General features: G+C 34.0%; 1 protein-coding gene across 2 annotated transcripts in view; it reads right to left on the bottom strand.

Moving 5' to 3' along the window:
* Positions 1 to 21,758, bottom strand: part of LOC148945665 (uncharacterized) — an 82,191-nt gene that overhangs the window by 20,253 nt on the left and 40,180 nt on the right. For both annotated transcript variants that reach the window (XM_089097727.1, XM_089097729.1), the window contains exon 4: positions 13,841 to 14,212. In XM_089097727.1, the coding sequence (XP_088953853.1) occupies positions 13,841 to 14,212 (372 nt within the window). The remainder of the gene's footprint in view (positions 1 to 13,840; positions 14,213 to 21,758) is intronic.

The following is a 21,758-nucleotide window of genomic DNA, read 5'->3' as shown; positions in this document are numbered from 1 at the left end:
AGTAAAGAGCTACTAGACTAAATCAAAGATGTGCAGAAATAATAACGAATAATTATTCAAACTTAAATTTTCTGTAAACTTTTGTATAGTGATGAACTTGTTAGAGTGACAAAAACTTTTTTCCACAAGAGGACATTTTCAACTAAAAGTAAAGAGATGCTAGACTAAATGAAAAAAATCATGAATTTATGCCCAGTTTTAACTAGCTAGGGCTAAATTTGTTAACGATGGATCATTGAGGACATTTTTCAACTAAAAGTAAAGAGCTACTAGACTAAATCAAAGATGTGCAGAAATAATAACTAATAATTGTTCAAACTTAAATTTTCTGTAAACGTTTGTCTAGTGATGAACTTGTTAGAGTGACAAGAACTTTTTTTTTCACAAGAGGACATTTTTCAACTAAAAGTAAAGAGCTACTAGACTAAATCAAAGATATGCAGAAATAATAACGAATAATAGTTCAAACTTAAATTTTCTGTAAACTTTTGTCTAGTGATGAACTTGTTAGAGTGACAAAAAGTTTCTTTCAACAAGAGGATATTTTTCAACTAAAAGTAAAGAGCTGCTAGACTAAATAAAAAAATCATGAATTTATGCACAGTTTTAACTAGCTAGGGCTAAATTTGTTAACGATGGATCATTGAGCACATTTTCAACTAAACGTAAAGAGCTACTAGACTAAATCAAAGATGTGCAGAAATAATAACGAATAATTATTCAAACTTAAATTTTCTGTAAACTTTTGTATAATGATAAACTTGTTAGATTGACAAAAACTTTTTTTCCCACAAGAGGACATTTTTCAACTAAACGTAAAGAGCTGCTAGACTAAATAAAAAAAATCCTGAATTTATGCACAGTTTTAACTAGCTAGGGATAAATTTGTGTAAAAATTCAAAATTAGGAAAGAAAACCAAATGTTCTGTGTTACCTAAGTATCACGACAAAAAATCAATAGTTTATGTATAGTTTTAAATTATGATCACGAAAAAATTGTCATGCTACAGTTTTAATGTGTGTATAATACACAAGTATCGGAATTATTCATGGAGAGAGAACCAGATTACATAGTATTATTTAAAACGATAAGAAATTAAATTTAAAAAATTCAACTGAAAGTAAGAAGCAACATCAAAGTTTATAAATGAACAGAAATTATTACGTATAAGAAAAGGGTCACCCCCCTCCTCACGACATCACTTTTTACATAACGTTTCTATAATTTAAAAAATATGTTTAATGTTATAAAAAGATTCGAATAAAACTTTTTGATTTGCTTATCTGAAGCTTTTTTTAGTGTTTTAATTCGGTTAGACTAATTTGTTAATGCGATTCTTTGTATAAATTCAAAGTGAAAAGGAAACTAATTATTTAGTTGCTTGAAAACCAAGTTCAAAACTAACGATACTGTTTAAAAAAATTAGCTCCAACGCTTCGACATTGCTTAATAGAATTAAATGTTGGGGGTTTTTATCTTAGTTTTTGTATAAATCGTCTCGTTTTTGTAAAAAATTATAGAAAATATATTTCTATGGTTCAAATATGTAAAATCCATAGGGGAAAATATAAATTAAAATTTAAACGTACATTAGCCATTGAAGGACCGGTGAGTTCATTTGGAGTATTCATTACTTTATATATATATACATCTATCTATATTTCAATGTGCACTGAAATTAATGATATCAAACACTAAAAAATATGCGGTAATAAAGGCATATTTCCTGTCCTTAATCAAATTAATAAATGCTGACCTATAGGATCATGGAAAACAAGTTCATTTTATGTCTTCTTTTCATTTGCATAAGACCCCCAATGTCATAAGCCATTCTATGACTTGTTTTTCAGAAATAGAGTTATTTCTACGTGAACAAAGTAACTTCATATATATGAAAGTTCTTGTCATAATGTGCATATTTTTCCAAAATCGTCTAATCAATTTTTAGACCGATTTTTTTTCTTCAACATAGTTGAAATACTCAATAACTATGTCTTTAGAGATAAAATGGACCCTTCAGCCCCTGGGGGAAAGGTTTTTAAGTTATTAAATTTATACATAAGCCTGTAAAAGTTGGGATTGAAAAAGATTTGTACTCCAACTCGAAGCACAACAGTCTAGAGGGGGATTCATTCTAATTGAAAAAAGATTCTAGTGACCCTTTTAAGTAACAAAAAATAATTGGAGGACAACTAGGCTCCCCCCCTCCCACATCACCTTTTTCCAAAATCGTCTAACGGGAGCCACGGAGCCGAAGGCTGGCCATGGGTGGGACCCCACCACCAAGGTAAGGTTACCTAACATTTCTAGGTGGGCCCCCTCACCCCCGGGGCCACGGGGACCGAAAGCCTACCACGGGTGGGACCCCCACCACCAAGTTTAGGTTAGGTTACCTAACATTTCTAGGTTAACTTACATCAGGTTAAGTGGCGCACCACTTAACCTGATGTAAGTTAACCTAGAAATGTTAGGTAACCTAACCTAACCTTGGTGGAGAGGGTCCCACCCGTGTCAGGCTTTCGGCCCCGGGGTCGGGGGGGGGCCACCTAGAAATGTTAGGTAACCTAACCTAACCTTGGTGGTGGGGGTCCCACCCGTGGTAGGCTTTCGGTCCCCGAGTCCCCGGAGGTGAGGGGCCCACCTAGAAATGTTAGGTAACCTAACCTTGGTGGTGGGGGTCCCACCCGTGGTAGGCTTTCGGTCCCCGAGGCCCCGGGGGTGAGGGGCCCACCTAGAAATGTTAGGTAACCTAACCTATCTTAACCTTGGTGGTGGGGTCCTACCCGTGGCCGGCCTTCGGCTCCTTGGCTCCCGTTAGACGATTTTGGAAAAAGGTGATGTGGGAGGGGGGGAGCCTAGTTGTCCTCCAATTATTTTTTGTTACTCAAAAGGGTCACTAGAATCTTTTTTCAATTAGAATGAATCCCCCTCTCGACTGTTGTGCTTCAAGTTGGAGTACAAATCTTTTTCAATCCCAACTTTTACCGGCTTATGAATAAATTTAATAACTTAAAAACCTTTCCCCCAGGGGCTGAAGGGTCCATTTTATCTCTAAAGACATAGTTATTGAGTATTTCAACTATGTTGAAGAAAAAAATTCATCTAAAAATTGATTAGACGATTTTGGAAAAATATGCACATTATGACAAGAACTTTCATATATATGAAGTTACTTTGTTCACGTAGAAATAACTCTATTTCTGAAAAACAAGTCATAGAATGGCTTATGACATTGGGGGTCTTATGCAAATGAAAACAAGACATAAAATGAACTTGTTTTCCCTGATCCTATAGGTCAGCATTTATTAATTTGATTAAGGAAAGGAAATATGCCGTTATTACCGCATAATATTTAGTGTTTGATGTCATTAACTTCAGTGCATATTGAAATATAGATATACTTTTAAATTCTAAAAAAGTTGTGTAAAGAGTGATGTCTTGAGGAGGGGGGTGACCCTTTTCTTATACGTAATAATTTCTGTTCGTTTATAAACTTTGATGTTGCTTCTTACTTTCAGTAGAATTTTTTAAATTTAATTTCCTATCGTTTTAAATAATACTATGTAATCTGGCTCTCTTCCAGTGAATAATTCCGATACTTGTGTATCTTAGACACATTACAACTGTAACCTGACAATTTTTTTCGTGATTATAGTATAAAACTATACATAAACTATTGATTTTTTGTCGTGTTACTTAGGTAATACAGGAACATTTGGTTTTCTTTCCTAATTTTGAATTTTTACACAAATTTAGCCATAGATAGTTAAAACTGTGCATAAATTCATGATTTTTTTATTTAGTCTAGCAGCTCTTTACTTTTAGTTGAAAAATGTCCTCTTGTGGAAAAAAAAGTTTTTGTCACTCTAACAAGTTTATCACTATACAAAAGTTTACAGAAAATTTAAGTTTGAACAATTATTCGTTATTATTTCTGCACATCTTTGATTTATTCTAGTAGCTCTTTACTTTTAGTTGAAAAATGTCCTCAATGATCCATCGTTCACAAATTTAGCCCAACCTAGTTAAAACTGTGCATAAATTAATGATTTTTTTATTTAGTCTAGCAGCTCTTTACTTTTAGTTGAAAAATGTCCTTGTTGAAAGAAACTTTTTGTCACTATCAAGTTCATCTCTAGATAAAAGTTTACAGAAAATTTAAGTTTGAACTATTATACGTTATTATTTCTGCAAATCTTTCATTTAGTCTAGTAGCTCTTTACTTTTAGTTGAAAAATGTCCTCTTGTGGAAAAAAAAGTTCTTGTCACTCTAACAAGTTCATCACTATACAAAAGTTTACATAAACTTTAAGTTTGAACAATTATTCGTTATTATTTCTGCACATCTTTTATTTAGTCTAGTAGCTCTTTACTTTTAGTTGAAAAATGTCCTCAATGATCCATCGTTAACAAATTTAGCCCTAGCTAGTTAAAACTGTGCATAAATTCATGATTTTTTTTATTTAGTCTAGCAGCTCTTTACTTTTAGTTGAAAATGTCCTCTTGTGGAAAAAAAGTTTTTGTCACTCCAACAAGTTCATCACTATACAAAAGTTTACAGAAAATTTAAGTTTGAACAATTATTCGCTATTATTTCTGCACATCTTTGATTTATTCTAGTAGCTCTTTACTTTTAGTTGAAAAATATCCTCAATGATCCATCGTTAACAAATTTAGCCATAGCTAGTTAAAACTGTTCATAAATTCATGATTTTTTATTTAGTCTAGCAGCTCTTTACTTTTACTTGAAAATGTTCTCTTGTGGAAAAAAAGTTTTTGTCAGTCTAACAAGTTCATCACTAGACAAAAGTTTACAGAAAATTTAAGTTTGAATAATTATTCGTTATTCTTTCTGCACATCTTTGATTTAGTCTAGTAGCTCTTTACTTTTAGTTGAAAAATGTCCTCAATGATCCATCGTTAACAAATTTAGCCCTAGCTAGTTAAAACTATGTATAAATACATGATTTTTTTTTAGTCTAGCAGCTCATTACTTTTAGTTGAAAAATGTCCTCTTGATTTAGTCTAGTAGCTCTTTACTTTTAGTTGAAAAATGTCCTCTTGTGAAAAAAGTTTTGTCACTCCAACAAGTTCATCACTAGACAAAAGCTTAGAGAAAATTTAAGTTTGAACTATTATTCGTTAACATTTCTGCACATCTTTGATTTAGTCTAGTAGCTCTTTACTTTTAGCTGAAAAATGACCTCTTCGGGAAAAAAAAGTTTTTTTCACTCTAAAAAGTTCATCACTAGACAAAAGTTTAAAGAAAATTTAAGTTTGAACAATTATTCGTTATTATTTCTGCACATCTTTGATTTAGTCTAGTATCTCTTTACTTTTAGTTGAAAAATGTCCTCAATGATCCATCGTTAACAAATGTAGCCCTAGCTAGTTAAAACTGTGCATAAATTCATGGTTTTTTTATTTAGTCTATTAGCTCTTTACTTTTAGTTGAAAAAGTATTCTTGTGGAAAAAAAGTTTTTGTCACTCTAACAAGTTCATCAATATACAAAAGTTTACAAAAAATTTACCTTTGAATACTTATTAATTATAATTTCTGCACATCTTTGATTTAGTCTAGTATCTCTTTACTTTTAGTTGAAAAATGTCCTCAATGATCCATCGTTAACAAATTTAGCCCTAGCTAGTTAAAACTGTGCATAAATTCATGATTTTTTATTTAGTCTAGCAGCTCTTTACTTTTACTTGAAAATGTTCTCTTGTGGAAAAAAAGTTTTTGTCACTCTAACAAGTTCATCACTAGACAAAAGTTTACAGAAAATTTAAGTTTGAATAATTATTCGTTATTATTTCTGCACATCTTTGATTTAGTCTAGTAGCTCTTTACTTTTAGTTGAAATATGTCCTCAATGATCCATCGTTAACAAATTTAGCCCTAGCTAGTTAAAACTGTGTATAAATTCATGATTTTTTTTATTTAGTCTAGCAGCTCATTACTTTTAGTTGAAAAATGTCCTCTTGATTTAGTCTAGTAGCTCTTTACTTTTAGTTGAAAAATGTCCTCTTGTGAAAAAAGTTTTTGTCACTCTAACAAGTTTATCAATAGACATTAGTTTACAGAAAGTAACCTCTTAGTTTAACTGAGGTATTGGACCTTTCATCTATTTTGAAAAAAAAAAAACTAGTTGAAGTTGTGTTTAAATTCTTCATCAATATAAAATCAAAAACATGAAAATTAAAAATGTAAAATGTTGATGCTATCATATCCTATTACTGTATTTAGTTGCCCAAAGAGAGATAAATTCATCCAAAATCTTAATAGTGTCGTTATTTTTATCTCAACTACTACTACTACTACTACAACTCACCGCTGCACCAGAAATCTAGTTTTTTTTGTAAGAAAATTATAGTAAATACATTTCTTTGGTTCGAAAAAAAACTATCCCCGTAAAATCTGAACTAATACAGGTTTTTGACCGTAAACTCTAGTTTTTGATCATAGTGTTCTCAATATTTTAGGATGTATGGAGCGAGTGGGAGCTCACAGTTGAGGAGGAGGAGCTTCATCTCTGTACTAGTATATCATTTGATGTTACTGACGAGCTCACAGTTGAGGAGGAGGAGTTTCTTCTCTGTACTAGTAAAGAAATTGATGCTACGAGCCGAATGTGTATTGTAGATGACGAGCGATTGGCACCAGGTTTATCTTCAATTAGAGTACGTGAAGATTTATTTGAGGAGATGTCTCCTTTGTTCAATATACCTATAAATGATAATGAGATTGAATGTACACCACCCCCTCTCATAGATAAAATGGTAGTGGAGGATAATGATAATGATGTTGTGATAATTGAACCAGACATTATATATTTAAAAACTATTGTAAATATTGATATTTCAATTGAATAAAAATATTTAGAAGAATCATTTATTTTTTATCATTGATAGAAAACTTGACTGTGGACTGATAGTACTCTATTGGGATGATCTTATCAAACTGAACTATTCATATACAGAAGTCTCTGCTGGTATCCTTATTCTATACATTTCTAGTAGGAGAAAATAAATATAGTATAAACAAATTTATTGTATGATTATAATATAAAATTCTTTATGTATATCGATGATTTGTCTTATCTTTAAATGATGTATGAGAACTTTTCCGCCACGTTTTTAGTTGTTTAAAATCTATTTCATAGAATAACATCTTATGTTGTCTCTTAAAGGATCACTTTTTCTCTTTTCTTAGAACATATTCATCATAATAGTCAGCGTTACATCTGCATCATAGAAAATAATCACAATCATAGTATAACTTTTCCTATCTTCTACGGAAAAATTTAGAAGTGAACTTTAAATATTTATGTCTTGGTGAACTTAAAACTGAAGTGGAAGCTTTTTATTTTCTCTGGTGAAATTAGAATTGAATTGTGTTCTTTGATAAAATTCAGAAGAGAACTTTTCTATCTTCTATGAAAAATTGAGCCAGCTAGTAGTATCATTATCTCTAAAATTCTTTTTCTTACATCTCTGACCTTTTTAATAAATATTCTGAACTTTTGACGTTCTATCATACCATAAAAATAATGAACACTTAACAAAATAATGCATAAAATATTTTTAATGAAATAACGACATGTAGAATATTAATATAAAAATATGTTGAATACATTATTATACATTATTAGTACACTTGCGCTTCACTTTCCATCAATTCATCTTTATATTCATTGATGATATTGTCTGCTAATGTCCTTTTTATTTTGCCTGCGATTTCACTGTCTATTGTCACATTATTTTTACATAGATAGCAGTTTTGACACATTGACAAGATATGATTTATGATGTTGGTGCAGCTGTATACATGTCTTCTTTTTCCCTTTGCTTTCATTCGAATGCTAACACCGGAAAGATGGCGATAAGATCTATCAACGGCTAACATGCTACCAGAACCATTAGCTAGAAGTTGTCCCTCTTCACCAACTATTATTTTTACGTTGGCATTCTCTTTGAGTACTAACTTCTCTGGTAATGTTACTCTCACATATCCACCGTTTGAATGATGGAAATTCTTGGTTACTCCAAAGGAATCTAACTTCTCGCTGTCATGACAACGCATGCATACATTTCCAATAGTGTTACCATTTGCACTCGTTTCATAGTTCAGGTATTTCTCCTTGTCAGCATTCAACACGACGATGATTTTATCTTGTGCACATACTTTCGTCGAATAATTCATCTTCACTTTTTTACAGATATGAATTGTGTGTTTATCCTTCCACTTCGTAAAACATACTTATTTAATGCACGCAATAAACTAGGTAGTGTCCTTAACCTGCCATAGAGTACCAGTGGGAAAGCCGCGTCGTGTCTATGAACAAGAACAGAGTACGATTGGTAGAGCCGTAAGCATATTTCATGTCATTTTAAGATACGTAAAAAAGTTAAAAAAATACCATGTTAAAAAAATTCAAAAATTATTTTAAAAAATGAGGGGAGGGGCCCGGGTGGTCTTGGGGGACTCGTGGTGCATTTGGGGGACCAGGGGCGTTGGGGGTGGGGTTTGGGGACCTCACGATACTGCTCAAATGGAACTTGTGTATTATAACGACCACAGAGTTTCACCCTCAAATCCTCTTCTAAAACATCTTCTAAAATCATCTTTTAAAATGTCTCTTACTGTTTCGTCGAAATAATTCCCTAAAATGTCTAAAACGGTTTCGCCCATTTCAACTTGTAAAATGGGTTTAGGATGGACATTAAGAAAATAACTTGTTCTGAAAAGATATGATGAAGCCTTAAAAAAGTATTAAAAAATGGGGGCTCAGGGGCCTTTGGGACGGTGGGGGCCTTTTGGGAGCCCGGGGGACCGGGGGCTTCCTTCGGGGTTGGGGTATGGGGGATCGGAGCCTTTTGGGTTTGGGGTAGGGGGATCTGAGCCCTTTATGGTTGGGGTAGGGTCCTCACGACACTTTTCAAATGGAGCTTGTGTATTATAACGACCGCAGAGTTTCACCCTCAAATCCTTTTCTAAAACATCTTCTAAAATCATCGTTTAAAATGTCTCTAACTGTTTCGCCGAAATAATTTCCTAAAATGTACACTATTATGGTTTCGTTAGAATCTCAATTTATCTCTCCGACTTAAAGATCAGTGAAGCCGTATTTAAAAACAGAATTTCTATCTCTTTAGACTCCCGCATAATTCCAAGATAACAAGTGATGTCATTTCTAATTCCTGTCACTAAAGATCAATGAAGCCCTATTTAAAAATAGAACATTAATTTTTCTCTCTGACCTAAAGAGCGTTTATCGCTCAGACCTAAGATCAAAGAAGCCATACTTGTTTCTTTATTCCCCTTTTCGTAAATCAATAGTCCCCCTAGCGATTATGTAAATCAAGTTCTCAGAAATTCTCTCCCCTATCGTGAATCAATAATTCCCCTCGATTATGTAAATCAATTTCATCGAAACCATGAAACATCCATCAAAGTGAGAAAAGTCCTGTTTTTCTATTCTCACTGACAAAAACCATAAAACAGACATAAAATGATGTTGACATCCATGAATGTGAGAAAATTCCTGTTTTTTCATTCTCACTGACAAAAACCATAAAACAAACATAAATTGCTGTACTCGTCGCTGTTTTTTCATTCTCACTGACAAAAACCATAAAACAGACATAAATTGCGGTACTCGTCGTTGTTTTTTCCTTCTCACTGACAAAAACCATAAAACAGACATAAATTTATATTGACATCCATGAAAAAAATCAAATAAATTGACCAACACTCATAACCGTCCAAAAAAACATCCATCAAAGTGATTGGCTGAGAAGGAGACACGTGATCTAACTGTTTCCTAATTCCTGGAAACTCTTAACATTCGCCCCGAGCATGCACTTACAACAACAAAAACAATCAATTGATCTTGAAGGAAGAGATCATTGACTCTGTCCCCGTTAGACTCAATAATCCAGAAAACATCCATCAAAGTGAGAAAAAATACTTTTTTTTCATTTTCACTGACAAAAACCATGAAACAGACATAAATTGATGTTGTCATCCATGAAAAACATCAAATAAAATGACCAACACTCATAACCGTCCAAGAAACATCCATAAAAATGAGAAAATTCCTGTTTTTTCAAGTGAGAAAAATACTGTTTTTTCATTCTCAGTGAGAAAACCATCTCCCTAGGGACTCTATGCCCTTATATGGTGTGCTGTCACGAGCTCATGAGGCCTTTCTACTTCCATGTTTTATTTAATGGTTTTTTTTTGTATGGATGTTTTATGTTTATGGATGTAAGGATTTTTATTGTTCACCACACAAGCGGGCTATCATTCCATGTTTTATCTAATGATTTTTTTATTTTATGGATGTTTTATGTTTATGGTTGTAAGGATTTTTATTGTTCACCATATAAGCGGGCTATCATTCCATGTTTTATCTGATGTTGCTTTATCTACTGTGGAAGCTATTACCTCGTAGTATCTCCTCCAATTTGCCATATCCGAACGACAATCCTTTGTCCAAATGGAGATCCCATTTTTCCAATGAATTTTCTGAGCCTGATCCTGTTTTAGAGTCACAATTTTGTGACGAGCTCTGCAACTTCATTGATGAATCTCCTGACCTTGATTTTGTTGTTACTTGTCACGCAGTCATAAAAGCCATATCCCAACCTAAAAGGAAAGCGTCTTGTGGGATAGATAAGGTGAGCACTCTACACATCATTAATGGAAGTCATCTATTGGTGCGTCACCTTAGCCTTCTCGTGCAAGTAATATTCGTCACAGGTATTGTTCCTTCTTCGTTCTGCATTGGTGATCTGACTCTGATTCCCAAATAGGAAAATCTGATCTGTACTGTTCCTCTTTCCGTCCCGTCACTATCTCTACGGCAATATGCAAACTTTTCGAGCTCTTTTTTCTTGATGAGTTAAGACGAAAATGTTACGTTTAACCATATCAGTTCAGTTTTCAGGCTAATCTTGGCTGTTCTCATGCTCTTACAGCAGTTTTTACTGCCCTTGCCGACAATGAATCTTCGGGAGAAAGTATGATCCTCCCCGGACGTGACGTTAAACGTGCGTTCGATTCCTTAATTCATTCGTCCATGCTTCTTCATATGGCAAGGCGAGGCGTAAACCCATCAGTTGTCCTTGTTCTCAGGGATTTATATAGGAATCTAAGAGTGCGTCTAAAACTCCCATCCCGTTTCCCATGCAATCGGCTCTTCATCAATCCCAATATAATTGCATTAATTCTCGTGTAAGGCCAAACTCTTCGAATGCCTCGAATATGCTTGTGAATCCTCATTACCCAATCCTCTTTCAGAAAGGGACTAGACAGGGAGCTATCGCTTCCCCAACCCTGTTCAATAATAGTGTCCTGGATGCTCAGGCAAAGTGTCTTCCTTCATGCATTCTTGGGAGAATCGATATGTCTCTTATTTGTTATGCTGATGACATCTTGAATCTCAGCCGTACGATCAAGCGCATTGAGCAGAATTTCAAAATCCTCTAAGATGAATATTCAAAAATCGGGCTGTCTTTTAATCCTGAGAAATCCAAAGTTATCATTTTCAATTGGTAAAATCCCTCTACTTCTCTTCTAAATCTGGACGGTTCTCTTGTCAAACCCGCAGACCATATTACATACCTGGACCTTCCAATTGGCACATCTATAGGCCACACACGTCGTTTGCTGATTTCTCACGTTGAGCGTAAAATTATCATTTCTTACGCTGTAATCGTAAAAAGCAAACTCCGTTTCAACCGTTATATTCTAGCATCTATTTACAACGCCACAGCCCTTCCACATCTGCTTTACATTGCTCCTTTCTGGAGATTCTTTACAGTTACACATAAAAAGCACCTACGATCAATCTTCTTCAGATTTGCTAAATATCTTTTACATTTGCCCCCTTGGACAAGAAACCGTAAAATTATTCATTTGTATAAGCTAGCCGACCCTAATATTAGCATTAATAAATCTCTATCCCGTTTTCAAAGTAAGTTTAATTATCCATGATCACCAATTTGCTCACAATAGTCTGTTTGTATTAATATAATGTATGTAATGAATTTTTTTCTCTCTATTTTTTTGTTACATTAGTGATTTCTCCGTATATGTACCTTTTTTTGACGGGCAATAAATGAATAATAATAATAATAATAAGGTTAGTATTAATAAATCTCTCTCCCGTTTTAAAAGAAACTTTTATTATCCTTTCGTTAGCATCATTGTTCGTATTAATGTAATGAAGAGTTTTTTTTGTCATGTATTTGAATTTTCAATGTGTGTTTGTGTCCTTCTTCTTCTTCTTTCTTTTCTTTAGTTTTCTGTAGTGATTACTCCGTCTACTGTACCTTTGTTGTACCTTTTTTGACGGGCAATAAATGAATAATAATAATAATAAATAATATGGAGAATAATTGTATGTAACGCATTAGGCATGCAGACTCGCTATACTTTACCCCCACCCTTCCTAAGTTGCAAATATATAGCCCAAATTTGTTTCTAAAGTATTATATAATAATAATAATAATAATAATAATACTTTTATTTTCCCTCAGGATCCACTGAGGAGTACATTAAATAAATATAAAATATAAAGACACAACTTACAATTAACAAGACCAGAACTACTGATTAATATAACCATCCACGTTAATCGGTCATATTTTTTCCAAAAAACGGGAATAAATTTCTTTATTCAAGATTATTTCGAGCCTTTTGAACTAAAAGCTCATACTTACTCTTTATTACATCAAGAGGGTCCTTTATTCCATAGATATATTTTAAAGAAGTATTACGGGCACTTAGCGGGAAATCTAGTAGAAATTAAAGATATCTAAAATACGCAACTTTAATTTGAGATGAAGCAGAAGATGGAAAAGTTTTCAAAATCACCGCAGGAGAGCTAATCAAAGGTAGAACCATTGACTGATACAGTCTAGCTAATATATCCCTTTTCTTATTATCCTGCAGATGAACGAGGGAAGCCAACGTCTTTCTTATCTTAACTTCCCGATGGCTTATTATTAAAATAGGTGATAGTCTTTTTACAGAAGAATATGGGACACGGAGATATATCACCGAATATATCTCGATCATTACCGAAAATCCGATGAAAAATCCGATTATTACTGCAATCAAGAGGGGGAGAGCCAAGAGGGTCATTAATCACAAAATACTGGCATTTCGCGAGGTTAATTTCTAGTCCTTTTTTGTTCAATTCCTTCGCTAAAATCTTAAAATTTTCAATCAACACAGTCTTTGGCCGACTAAGTAAAATAATGTCATCAGCATAAGCCAAATAACTAATTTCAACTGCTAAGTAAATCAGAGAGGTTTTTAATGAAACAAAAGAATCTTTTAGACACAAACTGAAAATAGACGACGATAATATCCCCCTCTGTCTAACCCCTTCCTAAGTTTAACTTTAAGTCTAGAATACCACGAACGAAAAACATCGAAAACACGAAAAATATATTTTTATCTTACTTTGGTATATTTCATTAGGATTGATCAGAAGAACATTAGGTAGGGCGTATATCATACAAGTACCTATATAATCAATCTGGAAAATCAAGTTTAAAGCCAAAACAAAATGTGTTTATGGAATTTACTTATTTGTTAATCTGATTAAACTGGCTTTAGAAAGTTGGAATTAATTTTTAGTAATTATTTTCATTGTAGGTAATGATTCTTAATTACAGAAAATTTAATTAAAGAGTAGTTGAAAAAAAAAGTCAATAGAAATTCATATTTAAAAAAATTGTATTTTAAAGCGTTGTAAATAGATTTGACTTTAGAATGGCTTATATACACTATTTAAATTTGTATATAAAATTTTTATATCACTTACCCTTTTCAGCATATTAACTTCATCATTCGTGTATATAATCAATCCGGAAAAGAGAAGGTACACTATGGAAGCAATTCCTCCAATTAAAATCACCACCCAGTCTTTCTGAACGGGCATAAATGAGTAGATAGCACTTATCACGTAAAATGCCCAGGGCAAATGTGTACCATTATCTGCACTGAACACATAAAAGGATTGCAAACCAATATCTAGTCCTAATAGCACTAGAGGAATCACAATAGACACAATAGTATAAAAATAAGGCAGTCTTTGAGTAAGTTGTTCCCTGAAAACTATCAGGAATAAAACGAAGCTAAGGATGAATAAGACGGCTTGAACGATGACGTCTGGCAGAGATCGCAGCAAGTAATCCTAAAAATTATATTGAATAGAAACCAAATGTATAGGGGGTTTTGGGGAAGCAAAGGTCGGCCATGGGAATCTTGGGGGTACTTACGTGTTATAGCAACCACACTTAAGTTCTTGATCTGAGTAAAACTGGTTGCTCTATCTACATATGGGGATAATTAGCTTAGTCTCAGTGAGATTAACTACAATACAGGTATAGTTTCCATAATTTTGTTACTAAAGTATTATATTTTCATTGTATTTTGGTATATTTCACTAGGATTAAACTAACTTCACTTCTTTGGTGTGGTTGCTATAACACGTAAATGCCATCTTGTATGCTGAAATCACCGTTCGGATTTGCGTTACTTATTCTATTCGCTTATCAGAATTATTCTATTCGATAACTGGTTGGGAGAATTTTGACATTTTAAAAACTGAATAGACGCTCTTTTGGAAAGTTCTTTTGGCAGTATTACAGTTTCGTTCGTTCTGCCACGCTGAACTAGGAAAATAAATAAGCGAAACAAATTAGTTAAATTTTAAGATACTTTCTGTTGATGAGAATTCAAACAATAACAAACTGTTCGTTCCCAACGCCAAATGTACCTTTAAGAAAAAGCTATATTTTCACAAACTTTTTGGTGCCATACGTTTTTGGTTTATTTTCGACTGATTTTCGATTGAAGTTTTTTTTTTAACATCCCTCGTATCATCGATATGTCTTTTTGATAACCTGTATATTCATACCCTTGATGTAAGTTTTATCTTAGTAATAGTAGTAGTAGAAGTAGTAGTAGTAATAGTAGTAGTAGTAGCAAATGTAGCAGCGGTAGAATAATAGTAGTAGCGTGCACATATTGCCTTTTGGTCAATTGATCTTCACATTTAAGCATTCTCTAAAAGTCCCAACTTAACACACAATCCATTATTGACATACCCCATTTTGACAACCTGCATGCACATCCTATCTTTTGATTTAGTGCAAATTTTCTCTAAATGTTCTCTCACATTTTCAACTTCATTCGCTTAGCCTTAATAGTACAAATATCATAGCAGTAGTGGTGGTAGTAGGAGAAATAGCAGCAGTAGTAGCGTTGTACTAGTAGTAGTAGAAACAGTAGTAACAGCAGTATTAATGACAGTAGTAGCATGTACATGTTCCCTTTTGGTCAGTTGAACATCCACTTCACGACACCTGGAGGTTTCATCTTGATATAGTAAGTGATTCCAAAAATATTGCTATATGTTTCCTTTTGATTTCCTTTTGACACCCTTTTCATCTTAATACTCTAATCCTTATAAGTAGGTGGAATTGAATTAGTAGTTTGAGTAGTTTAGTAGCAGTTGTAGCAACAGTAAAAGTGGCAGTGGTAGTAGGGCTAATAGTAGTATACACGTATTACCTATTGGTCAATGGATCTTCCCCTTTAAGCACTCTGAAAGTTCGGACTTAATACCCAACTCCATTGTTGAGAGACTGCCTTTTGACAAGTTGAACGCATATAGTGTGTTTTGATTTTGTTCAAATTCCCCCTCAAAATTCTGTCAAATTTTCAGCTTCATACGCGTAGCCTTAATAGTACTAGTATCATAGTAATAGTGGTAGTAGTAGGAGCACTAGTAGCAGTAACAGTGCTGTATTTGTAGTAGTAGTATCAGTAGTAGTAGCAGTATTAAATACAGCAGTAGCAGCTACATGTTGTCTTTTGGCCAGTTGAACATCTCTCATGATGCCCCAGAACTTTCATCCTGATACGCCAAGCCGTTCCAAAAATATTGGTGATATGCCTGTATCAGCAATCAGCATGTATATAACAAGTTTTGGTTCATTACAAATTTCCCTTCAAAGGTTCCTCAGATTTTCTTGTTTTGGCTTAGTTTAACACTCCACTCAACATTCTCTGAAAGGCTCACTGGAATATCCTTCGTCTTTTGGAAAGTAAAGGTCAAAACACGCCCACCTTTCTCAATAACATATACTATGTATAAACAGTAAACAATGGACCAATTGTCTAACTTGCAGAACTTGTCTTGAAGATTGGGAGGACATCCTCAAAGATATAATTACTTGACCTCTCAACAATGCTCAACAAAATAGCAGTCTCAAAATTTTGATTGGATGTATTTTGGGAAGTGATAGGCGTGGGAGGAGGGGGGGTGGTTGGTTCCTCATATCCCTCTTGACTCTTAAAAGACAACTAGAACTTCCAACTTCCCATCAAATGAGCCCCATTCGATGTTAATACGACCACCCATTCCATACAAAACTTATATGCTCCCGAGGCATAGCTTACAACCCCTGCCCATGGGCTCTGGGGGGTTGTGTCAACCTTGGGGGAATTGTTACCTTGTCTTTTGGACTATTTTGGACAAAATGGCCATCTCACAGTTTTGATCAGATGTGTTTGGGGAAAAGAAAATGTCATAGGAAGGGGGGGGGGGTAATTGCCCTCAATCAGTTTTTACTTCTAAAATGGAACTATAACTTTCAATGTCAGATCAAAAGAACCTCATCTAAAGTTTATAAGACCACCGCTTCCATAAAAACCTTACATGACCCAGGGGTATAACTTACAACCCTTGTCCCCCGTTTCTAGGGGGTTGCGTCAACCCCAAAGGCCTTTTTATTTGATCTTTGGATTATTTTGAACGAACTATCTATCTCAAAATTTCTATCGGATACATTTGGGGAAAAGAGTACGTTTAGGGACTAGTTTCCATCTGATCACTTATACTCTTAAAAAAGGCACTAGAACTATTTATTTCCAATCGCATGAGCCCCTTCCCAAGTTTATATGACCATCTCTTCCATAAAAACCGTATATGTTAGTACTGGGCAACAGTAGTGTTGGGGCTCTACGTCCAGAGGTGATATCTCCTCAGGCCATTTGAATGCTATGCAATACAGAGGATATAACCTTATTTGGGCACTACTAAACTAGAGCATTGACCTACTTACATAGCCTTCCGCCGAGGCAGTTATCTAAAGCTTTTGTGAGAATGACATACATGTTCCTGTCAGGATATGATTAGCAAACATTCTATTTTCATTGATTAAAAGCAATGTCCAGTTATTGTAATACTTAATATTCAAGTCGTGCAAATTATATGAATAAACGTTTTGTCTTTTGAAAATATTGTTTAGCATTGGAGTATGTAGAAAATTGAAATTGATAAAGTTTTATATATTTTGAACAATGATACGGCAGCCCTTGGTCATCCATGTCCCAACCTACTAGGGGTCCAATGTCCCCTCCCCCAACTTTTTGCAACCCCTTTTTTTACTTAATTTTTTGAATTTTTTTTTAATCCAAATTTTTTTTGTTTTTTTTTTATTTATAAATATTTTCCTTTTTTCATGCCTTAAAATGACACAGAATAAAATGAAAACAAAAAAATCACTTGTGATATTTTCGCAATAAGAAATCAAGATAATATAGATATGTTAGTCGTGATTTTTACTATTCGGAAAATAATGTTTGTAGTAACACTTCTTTTTTGACTTAAATTTTTTTTTACTTTGAATTTTTTTTCCACTTTTCTTACCTTTTTTGAAAAGTATTGATTAGTATTGGGGTACACATAAAGTCGAAATTAATAAATTCAAATATATTTTAAGCGATAATACGAAAGCCCTATGAGGAAACGATACAATAAATTCTTTTGAAAAGTATTGCTTAGTATTGGGGTATACATAAAGCCGAAAACAATAAAGTCGTATATATTTTAAACGATGATAAGACATCCCTATGAGGGAAATGATTCAATAAAGCCCTTTGAAGAGCACTGTCTAGCATTACGGTATGCATAAAGTCGAAATTAATAAAGTCATAAATATTTTAAGCGATGATACGGCAGACCTATTTGGGAAATGATACAATAAAGCCCATTGAAGAGTACAGTTTACTATTGGGGTATGCATAAAGTCGAAAATAATAAAGTAATATGTATTTTAAGCGAAGATACGACATCTCATATTAGGAAAATGATACAATAAAGCCTTTTGAAAAGTATCGCTTAGTATTGGGGTATGCATAAGGTCCAAATTAATAAAGACGTATGTATTTTAAGCAATATATAACAGCCCTATGAGGGAATGATACAATAAAGCCTTTTGGAAAGTAATGCTTAGTATTGGGGTATACATAAATTCAAAATCAATAAAGTCGTATACATTTTAAGCGACAATACGAAAGACATATGAGGAATACGATACAATAAACCCTTTTGAAAAGTATTCCTCAGTATTGGGTTATACATAAAGTTGAAATTAACAAAGTCGTATATATTTTAAACAAAGATATATTACTTTAAGCGATGATATATTTCCCTAAGAGGGAAATGATAAATAAAGTCTTTTGAAGAGTATTGTTTACTATTGGGATATGCATAAAGTTGAAATTAAAAAGTAATATGTATTTAAGCGAAAATACGACACCCTATATGAGGAAAATGATACAATAAATCCTTTTGAAAAGTATTACTTAGTATTGGGGTAAAAATAAAGTCGAAATTAATAAAGTGTTTTAAATTTTAAGCGATAATATGACAGCCCTATGAGGGAAATGGTATAATAAAGTTTTTTGAAGAGTATTTTTTATTATTAGGGTATGCATAAACATGAAATTAATAAAGCCATTTTAGGCTTTGATACAACGGCCCTATTGGTAAAATGATGTAATAAAGCCTTTAGAAGAGAATTGCTTAGTATTGGAGTACGCATAAAGTCGAAATTAGTAAAGTCTTATGTATTTTAAGCGATGATATGACAGCCCTATTTGGAAAATGATACAATAAACCCTTTTGAAAAGTACTGATTAGTATTGGGGTAGACATAAAAATCGAATCTAAAAAAGTCAAATATATTTTAAACGATGATACGATAGCTTCATGAGGGAAATGATAAAATAAACCCATTTGAAGAGTATTGTTTAGTATTGGGGTATGCATAAAGTCAAAATTAATAAAGTCGTATACATTTTAGGTGATGATACGACAGCCCTATGTGGGAAAAATACAATAAAGCCTTTTGAAGAGTATTGTTTAGTATTGAGATATGCATAAAGTCAAAATTAATAAAGTCATATATATTTTAAGCGATGATACATTTCCCTAAGAGTGAAACGATACAATAGTCTTTTGAAGAGTATTGTTTACTATTGGGATATGCATAAAGTTGAAACTAAAAAAGGAATATGTATTTTAAGCGAAAATACGACACCCCATATGAGTAAAATGATAGAATAAATCCTTTTGAAAAGTTTTACCTAGTATTGGGGAATAAATAAAGTCAAATTTAGTAAAGTCTTATAAATTTTAAGCGATAATATGACAGCTCTATGAGGAAAATGATATAATAAAGCCTTTTGAAGAATATTTTTTAGTATTAGGGCATAACTTTTAATAAGAAATGTCTGAAAATTATTTTGGGGGAGATGGGGCAATGACAGGGGGGTGTCGTAGGGGTGCCAGAGAGTAGTTATAGCGTGGTACTGTGGCGTGAATTGCTTGCGAAAACCCGAATGAATGAGTTGAAGTAAAGCTTTTAACAAGAAATGTCTGAAAAGTGTTTTAGGAGAGATGGGGCAATGAGAGAGGGGTGTCACAGGGGCAATAATGGTGTAACATTGTGAGGTGAAATGCTTAGAGTATCAAACACTAGTTAAGAAAGGGGGGCATCTCTGTTTTCAAAAATATAGTGTTTAATGGGATTCTTTAGCTTATTTTCGGGGCGAAAAGGTTGAAAAGCTCCTAGAGGGGTGAGGAGTGGTACCAAACGGGTGCTGGTGGGGAGTGGAGTGATGAGGGCTGGTATGAGTGTGAAAACAGTGTGGTATCGTCATTCCGCTCTGGGCCATAAGTATAATTTTTTACGGTTTGCGTATCTATCCTTCTCGAAAGATGATCTTCCAACCTCTCCCATTAGCTGTCATTGCTTAAGATGTGCACCACCGTTATTAAGCAGCATCTGCCTGTGTACCATGCTCAGAGGGGGGGGGGGGTCCCCCATGGGGTTCTGGAGTCTAGCCTGTAAGATTTAATGGCGTCAGTCATATTAGACCTCGTCACGGAAATCCTAGGGGTCAAAAAATGGCTAGGAATCATGCTAATACAGAAGAAGTATTAGAACTCCGGGAATTCCTGGTTATCTGTCAGGGGTGGGAATCTTGCCAGATGAACGCTAGAAACAGGGATGCTGTGACGTCAGAGGAGGGCATATCCCAGAAATTCTATGTTAATTTCCCTATTTTTACTACTTTTTACAATATCTCGAGTGAGAACATTTTTGAACCTCCTTTATCACCTAGCCGAAGTCCGGATTCCGTACCCGGAATGAGTAAACACTAACCAAGCTCCCCCACAGTGCGCGGGAAGGGTGGGAACAACAATTTCTCGAAAAAGAATTTCCCCTTTGCGTGTTTTCATATTTTTGCTTAAAAATGTGCCCTGGGTAGCTTAAGGACTGAGACAAACCGTTCGCTGGACTGGACACACCCTTGAAGGTGGCCAGTGAGCGGGCCGTTACCCTAGTGAAGGGAGGGTCGCTGCGGGCTAACAATAAAAATTAGAAAACATTTAAAAATTAGACACTTGAAATTTACCACTTTACGCAACGAAAAAAATAAACATAAATGACTAAAAAAAACGCAGTACTGAGCTGGCGACAGAAAAAAAGGCCCTCTCCCCAAACAGACACCCCCCTCCCCTGGAGTTCACTTCCCTCATCTTTCCTTAAATCACGCTTGTTATTGTTTATATTTTATCCTTTTATAACCCACAATAATGCCTAAAAATTGCATCTATTATCAAAGCGCCCTCTCAAAATAAATGCTAGGTGGAAGGTGGAACCTATTGTTAGGATATTTATATTGTAAAACATTCATAAGTTTAACTCAATGAAAAAGGGGTATTTCCTTAAACGCTCTTAAAACAATTTAAATCCATCTCTAATATCACTCCCCCTCCCCCTAACCTCCCGTGGGCTGCATGCTAGGACCCCCAATTTTCAGTGATACAGGGTTCTTATTTTTGCGTATATCTTTTTGGCTTTTTTCAACTTTTATTTTTGTCGTGTTTTTTATCTGTCTTTTTCTATGTTTTTAATATTGTTTGTCAATTTGTTTGAAATAATAAAACCTTTACTTTACAATGTCTGTGTTTTTAAGACGTATTTCTTAGCACTAGTAAGGTACGCATTTCCCTTTAATAATGTCTTGAGAACAAAGTTTCCGGGAGCGTGTCAAATTTTGAGAGTAACACGTCATTCTAGTGTTTGCCAAAAATGGGGAATATTAGGTATCACGCATTAGGTTAATTTTAGAATATTCAGAGTAGGACAAAATACTGGAAATAGCGGTCTAGTCTTCTCGGTTAATGCACAGTTCTAATGCAAAAAAATTGACCTATCGAGTCCTGGTGGGGTCAAGAACTAAGGAAAAAGAATGAATGAAAAAAAAGCATTGTATGTTTCGGTCGAAAAAATAAAAAGTCATAAGGATGAAAAAATGTGTTGAGGAATTCGGGCGGAAAATGTCAAAAAACGTTTTATCCGGCAGTGATGGATGCA

The sequence above is a fragment of the Artemia sp. Qi Xiang Cuo genome, chromosome 12 (genome assembly GCF_049724085.1).
Source record: "Artemia sp. Qi Xiang Cuo chromosome 12, ASM4972408v1, whole genome shotgun sequence".
NCBI lineage: Eukaryota > Metazoa > Arthropoda > Branchiopoda > Anostraca > Artemiidae > Artemia > Artemia sp. Qi Xiang Cuo.
This window is presented reverse-complemented; position numbering and strand designations above follow the sequence as displayed.